Raw genomic sequence first — 7066 nt, 5'->3', positions numbered from 1 at the left:
AGGGAGCGGGATGCGTTTGTGAGATGGAAAAGAAATCCCCAGACAGACTTGGTGGAAGGTAGTTTAGCGCGCCCGCGCACAGGAGGAGATGTTGTTTGTGCGCAGGGTGCTTTGGAGGGGTGTCCTGCGGGACACGTTCCAGCTCATGGGGAGACGGGGTCCAGGGGGGTCCTGGAGGCTGGTCATGCCTTCACACCGTGCCAAGGCATGTGGGTGGTGCCAAGAGCCGCTGTCAGCCCCGAAGTGGGATCGGGGTAAACTTCCCACGTTTTTTACCAAGAAATAGAGGGAGATGCGTGGAGCCGGTGGGTCAAGGGTTGCAATAAATGCCAATGATCGGCTTAAAGGTGACTTGTAGGAAACGTCGTCAAAAGGATTGCCTTTGTACCTTGGGGGCATGGAAGACCCAGGATACTTGGCTGTGTGGGACACTGGGCACTTGCTTTGCCCCAAGCCTGGCTCAGCCAGAGAGGTCCCTCCTGCACGTGTTGAGTGCGTCCCCCCGTTTTTTTTCTTGCGCCGGTTTCTCAAGCTTTGAGGTTAAAGGCAGGAATTAACTCGGGCACCACGGGCCCTACGCTCTGTTTTCGGCTGGAATGGCTCCGGCCTGGCCCGATGGAGGGAAGGGGCCCGTTCTCCCTCAGCCGGCCCCGGGGGTCCCCTCATCCCCTCATCCCCTCGCAATTTATCAATGGCCCCGCGTGGGAAAGCCGCCGCGTAGCCCCGCCCCCTATCTATGAAGCCACGCCCCCTTGCGCCCTCGCATCCATCAGGCGCTGTCTGGCCACTCCCCCGCCGTGACGCCATCATCGCGCGCCTGGGCGCCCTGGCGGCGGCGGGCGGCTATGGCGGCGGGGTCGGTGTGGAAGGGGCTGGTGGGGCTCGGCCTGTTCGCCCTGGCACACGCGGCCTTCTCGGCGGCGCAGCGTGAGTCACCGCCGGGGGAGACGAGCTGGGGCGCCCCGGGGCACCGGCAGCGCCGCACGGCCGACGGGTAGCTGCCGGGGCGGGGGCCGGGCCGGGCCGGCATCATCGTCGTCCTCAGCCGCCGGCCCGCCGGCGGGGGCGGCCCTGCCCTTGGGGGCCGGGCTGCGGGGAGAGCGGAGGTTCCGGGAGGAGCGCGGGGCTCGCCCCGTGCGAGCGCCGCGGCTGCCGCCAAGGGAGGGAAAACGAAGGGTGGGAACTGGGAGCTGCCGCCCGCCGGGTCACGGCTTCAGCCTGGCTTCTGCCGTCCCGCTGCCTCCCTTCCCCACGGCCCGCCTCCCTGCCGGCTGCTAGGGGCAGGGCCAGCCGTGCTCCGGAGCCTCACAGCGGCACTAGGGGCGGTCCAGCTGCCCGGGAAGGCTGATACTTGTCTCTTCAGCCACTTCTCTGGGGGGTTGTGTTGCCGGGCTGTTGATTTGCATAAACAGAGTGTTTGATGTGTGCCTGTGTTTCTGTTTTGTAGATCGTTCTTACATGAGGTTGACAGAAAAGGAAGATGAAACGTTGCCCATAGATGTAAGTTTTTGCAATGTGTGAAAGGTGCAGTTGTTGGGTGGTTTAGTCTCTCAGTTGCTTCCTTTTAACGTGCTAGGCAGGCACATTAAAGGGTAAAGTAGTTTTTAAGCTGCACTTTCATTGGAGCTCCCACTGTCGAAAAGAGCCACGCTTGTCATCCCAACTTCATGGCTGTGTTGTAGTTGTCAGTGAAACCAAACCCCAGATCCAGACCTCCCTCTCTCTTAGAACTACCCTGGAGCATCTTGTCCAGGGTTCCCTGAATGTAGCTCAGAGAGCTTTTGCATCCATCACCTTTGCGGCATAAACATCCTGCACCCTCTGGCTCTGGTTGGCTGACACATGTTTACCCAGTGTGACTCTTTGATCCCAGCACAACCTGCTTCAGGAAGGGGGCTTTTATTTACTTTATTTGCTTGCTTTTCAAATCTCCACTTCAGTTATCTGTTCCCTCTCTCCTTAATCAGAAGGGCAGGGAGATCAGGTGCCCAGGAGAGCCAAGCACGGCGCCTGGCCCGGGGCTCCAGGCGTGTTCCTGGCAGGAGTTTGGATCCTGGAGCGCACAGAATCCAGTGTTTGGTCTCAGGCTCTTGCTGAGGAGCCATGTGAGTCGATTCAGTTGGAGACTGAATGTCCAGACCTGTGCTGGGGCAGCTGGAGCTCTGCCAGAGTTTTGCTATGCAAATAGGAGGGAATTTTAATTCTCCTGTGCCTTGGTTTCCCCTCTGCTGGGTTGCCCACCTCTGCTTGCTGTCACTGGATGGAAAGCACAAGAGATACTCTGTGAAGGCTGAGGTTTTTTGGTACCTGTGCAGAACACTGGGTAATGTGTGTGTTGCACTGTGCTCCCTCTGTTGCAGATAGTCCTGCAGACTCTGCTGGCCTTCGCAGTCACCTGCTATGGGATAGCACATATTGCAGGAGAGTTTAAAGACATGGATGCCACTTCAGAACTCAAAAATAAGTATGTTTTATTTCTTCTTTTTTTGTATGCATCTGCTTATCTGTACAAACTGAAATTACTTATCTTTAGCTCAGTGCATGCTCTAGGCAGTGACCCAAGGGGAACAGCCACGCTTGCGAAACAGTGTCTTGAGTTTTAAAGAGAGTTAGATAACAGGCAGAAATCAAATAAACTTCTTGCTTTTCCTCATCTGCAGTCCTGCTGTGCAGACTTGGTAGAGGAATGAAGTGTGCAGGTAGGAAGTAGAGCTCAGAAATCACCACCTGCTGTCGTGACATGGTCTCAGACTGCAGGGTCTGGCTCACACCCTGCTTGTGTTTGCTTCCTCAAGAGAGTCTGAGTCACTTGCGTCGCACACAGTATATTCGAGGCAGGTCATCTGGAAGACATTCAGAAAATAAGGGATTTTGGATCGAGATTTTGAAGAGGGTAGCTGGTTAGAGCATGCTGAAGTCGTAGGTTCAACTTCTTTATGAGCCGTTCACTTCAGAGTTGGACTCTGTGATCCTTGTCGGTCCCTTCCAGCTCGGAATAGTCTGTGATTCTGACAGGAAATTGGATGGGCAGACGTTGCCTCTCTGGCTGCTTCCCAAACAACAGGGGAGTATGGAAAATGAAAAAGTTGACATAATTTCAGAGTGTTCACCTAAAGCTTTTTAGCATGAGGCTCCCAGGGGGGATGGGAAGCTGAGCATCGTGAGGGTGTTAAAACAAGCAAGAGCTGAACAAAGGCTGGCATGTGGTGTGTCTGCAGGCAGCATCCACAGGCTGCCCCTGAGCTCCAGAAAGAAAGGGGAAGTTTTTGATGTGGACATCTTGTGGTCTTTTTCACAACTGGCTGTGTATTTCTTCAGTGTTTTAGTTTAGGAAACTTAAAAGCAAGAAGGAGTTTTGGACTGAAAACTTGTATTTCTGTGTCTAAAGTCAATACACCCCAGACTAACTGTTCTAAACTCCCTGCTCTGAGAGAGTACTAACCTTGCCTTTTTACATTTATTTTGAAGGACATTTGACACATTAAGGAACCATCCATCTTTTTATGTATTTAATCATCGTGGTAGAGTATTGTTCCAGTCCCCAGACACAGTGAATTCTTCTTCAAACCAAGATGCTTTGTCATCCAACTCGGCACTGAAATTTCGAAAACTTGAACCTCTGCGCCGCTAAGACTTTTACAGATGATACCAATAACCAGGGACACTGAGATGTAATATTCAAGTCGGGGGATGTAAACACTTTTTTAATTTCTGGAGCAGTATTTATATTGATCTTCCAGACTTTATAAAATATATATATATAAATATATATATAAACTAATGACCTTCTTTGTACACTGTTAATGAGAATGACCGAATTGTGGATTGGCAATGCAGTGTAAATTCTACAGTTATGCTGTGAAACACATCTTCGAAGTTTCATATATTAAAATGAGTTGCAGCTAACTTAACTTCAGTTAAAACAAAAAGCAAGCTAGTTTTTCCTGCAGTTAATGTTCTCTGGCAGGAGGGAATGTTTGAGTGTATTTATTTTCTCAGTTTGCTTGCACTACAGTCTGTGGACCCCGTCAGAAATGCTGTGTGCACTGCATCACTGAACAGCAGGAAAAGGGGCAACATCTGATCCTAGAATGCCTGTGGGACACCAGCACAGTGTGGCAGGGGAAGTCAAAGAGATTGCTTTCATTTTTTCATTTTTTTACAATGCTGAAAAACAGTTGTGTGAAGGGTTTTTCTTTTCTTCCTAGTTTTTCAACACCACGTTATTTCCTCGTTGCCCTCTTTCGTTTCATGTAAGTTGCCCCAGGTTGTCTGGGCTGTGGCTGTGCGTCGGTGCTTGTGTGGGGGAGGCAGCTCACGTAGATCATCTGCCACACTCCGCGTTCTCCGGCTGTTAACCGGGGAATGTTGAATGCTGTGTACATGCCAAAAATGGTGTTGGCACCTGGTACAACCTCCAGATCATTGTCATATTTAAGTAACAGTAAGAACTGTCCCTTCTGTGAGTGATCCAGGGGTAGGGTCCAGCAGCTTGCTCTGTTTGCTGGCACTAATCCAGGACAGCTACCCCTTTTCTGCCAAAGGAGCCTTCCACCTTGATTTTTCCAGCTGAGCCCTTCATTGATTTAAGGTTACTCTCTTGATTTAATGTATTAGAGGTGATCATACTGTCCTTAACTCTTACTTTTGTCTAAATTCTTATCTCCCCTCACCAGCTGAATCAATGCTAAAATCTCTCTTGGTCTGGCTTTTCACCTCCCTGATGCAGCAGAGGGGAGGGTAGGTTGAGATAGTGGTGGGGCCAGCAAGAATTTGGCCTGGTTGGAGGATGTTTCACGGGCACAGTGGAAACTCAGCCTTTTGTCCTCGCATCTGTTGAGTTGTGTTTGGTACTTTTTTTAAACTGTCAAAGGCAACAAGCTTGGCAAAAATACTGTGTAAACCGAAGCCTCTTGTTCTAGCTCTGCCCGTCCTATGGAATGGGTGCCCCAGTGCTCGAGCAATATCCATGGCTGCTGCTCTACAATCACTCAAGCATCTGAGCTTGATTAGAAAGGGTTACTCTGCCAGCTGAAAGCATCTGAGCTGCAGGATTAGTTCCTAAAGTGTCCTGGTCCCCCTCTTGCTGATCACAAATCAGCTTCTGCCAGCACCAAAGACCTCGAGAGTAGTATTGGGTCATCTCTCCATTGTGGACAGAGCCGTTCCCTTGGGGAACAGGGCTGCTGTAAGGCAGCTGCTGTACAGAGGGGAGGTTGAACATGGGCTAGGTGACCTTGTGGGGCAGAGGAGAGACACAATTAGCAGAGGGAGGGAGAAGCACAGCAGGAGCTCAGTAACCACTGTAGTAGGCGGGTTCTGCAGCCACGGTTGCACTGAGCCCTTTGCAGAGGGTCTTAGAGCAGAGCTGCTCACACGAAACATCTGAGAAGCCCATTTGTGCTGCTGGAAGGCTATAGGGACCTGCCCCAGGTGGGAGGTGCTGCTGGGACAAGGAGGTGGAGAACAGCACCTGCTGCTCGGAGCAGGTACTGCTGCGAGCACCCTGTGGCTCCATCAGGGCCCTTCTCATGAGGAGTAGCCTCAACTGCAGCAGCAATGGTTCTATCACAAAGCTGTACAAATTATTTTTTCTTAATGATCTCACAATGTCAAATAAAAATTGATATCCTTAAAGTGTTTGTTTGTTTATTTCTGACCATCCTGGAGCCTGCTGCAGCAAATCCCTGGTGAGTGACTATTTAAAAATGACTGCCCAGCACTGACATGAAGTGATTGCCTTAATTATGGCAGCTCTGTGTGAAAGTGCTGTCTGGCCTGGTGTTCATTCCTGGGAGATAAGATCAGAAGGTGGGATCAAAATAGCTGCAAGTAGCTGAGTAAAACACTGAGGAGAGAAATATTGCCAGCCTGGGGATCTGCTTGCTTTTGAGGCTCCTTGTCGTCCTCTCTGGCAGAGCTGACATGTTTTCTGTCTTCTATTTAACCACAGTAAAGGCTTTTCTATCATGTGCTAATCCCCTGCCAGCCCACAGGACAGGCTTCTGCAAGGTCTGGTGTTGCAACAGTCACTGGGGAAACACTCCGGGTGCTCCCGGGGCTGGCGATAGTTAAAATCCTGGACTTGAGCAAGATCACTTTTCACTCCTTGCTCTGCTTTTCCACTGGGGGAGGTTGAAAAGTTAGCAAAAGCACTGGAGGAGTTTGCTCAACTACAGCATCAATCAGGATTGCACCAGAGCAAGCAGCACACTTACCCCTCATCTGCTTTCTGTGCTGCTGCAGCACAGAATACAAGGAGAAAACACCAATAAAACCGGTGTTTTGGGAAGGGGTACCTTGACTAGCTCCCAAAGCCACCTCGTGCTTGCCTTGCAGCATGGGGTTCTTCACAGAGGAGCTTCTCTTCTTGAAAAGCAAAGCAAGAGTTGAGCCAAGAGTTTCTTGAATTAGACTGGAGAGTTTCCAGCCTCACCCAATGCACATTTACAGCCGTCACATCTTGAATTGCTTTGGCTACAAGCCATGATATTTCTACTACATTAAATAGTAAAATAAAAAAATATGTGCTGGTAATTTCCATTCATTGCTGAAGTAGCAGGTATAATCTGCATTAATTTTGCTGGGTTTTTGAACTATTCTTGTGAGAGCTCCGTGGGGAGTTGCTAAGGAGGGCAGGAGTCATTTACAGCCTTGCAGGTGAGGGGATGGGGACCATGGTTTGTGTCAGAGATTGGTCTCGTGTAGCCCTTCCGTGTGAGGCCAGAATGGCAATGCAGCTGGCAGAAGCACTTATTCTAGAGGACAATGAGGGCTGAACTGCAGCACGATGTGTGGAAATCCCTCCTGGTCACATATCTGATGTGTCCCAGATGGAGCCATCGCTGCAGTCTGGTGCCAGGACCCACATGCTCTACGCCCCACTGCTCTGGAGCACTCACACAGTCCCCCTCGCTGAAGAAAGCAGGGAATGACAATTACTTTCTAACCCTAAAATGATTTTTAACTTCCTTATCATTTGCTTCCCACAGTTCGGGTTCTCTTACACTTCACCACACTGCAGCAGATCTGCCCTTCTCCATCTCGGACACCTTCAGCAAGGACA

The 7066-nt window shown here is 50.6% G+C and overlaps 1 protein-coding gene across 1 annotated transcript; it reads left to right on the top strand.

Moving 5' to 3' along the window:
• Window positions 1-813: 813 nt before the first annotated feature.
• Window positions 814-4226, top strand: MMGT1 (membrane magnesium transporter 1). Its single transcript, XM_040091222.1, has 4 exons — window positions 814-927; window positions 1448-1500; window positions 2361-2464; window positions 3469-4226. The coding sequence occupies exons 1-4, from the start codon at window positions 846-848 to the stop codon at window positions 3629-3631; spliced, it is 402 nt and encodes a 133-aa protein (XP_039947156.1). The 5' UTR covers window positions 814-845; the 3' UTR covers window positions 3632-4226.
• Window positions 4227-7066: the final 2840 nt, after the last annotated feature.

The sequence above is a fragment of the Hirundo rustica genome, chromosome Z, assembly GCF_015227805.2.
Source record: "Hirundo rustica isolate bHirRus1 chromosome Z, bHirRus1.pri.v3, whole genome shotgun sequence".
Taxonomy (NCBI): domain Eukaryota; kingdom Metazoa; phylum Chordata; class Aves; order Passeriformes; family Hirundinidae; genus Hirundo; species Hirundo rustica.
Note: the sequence above shows the minus strand (reverse complement) of the source record. Positions and strands in the feature narration are given on the sequence as shown.

Excerpts from the sequence above, each read along its gene's own strand:
- MMGT1 (XM_040091222.1), top strand. The coding sequence starts at position 846 with ATGGCGGCGGGGTCGGTGTGGAAGGGGCTGGTGGGGCTCGGCCTGTTC. Across the intron at positions 928-1,447 it reads GGCCTTCTCGGCGGCGCAGC|ATCGTTCTTACATGAGGTTG; the intron begins GTGAGTCACCGC and ends TCTGTTTTGTAG. Across the intron at positions 2,465-3,468 it reads ACTTCAGAACTCAAAAATAA|GACATTTGACACATTAAGGA; the intron begins GTATGTTTTATT and ends TTTATTTTGAAG.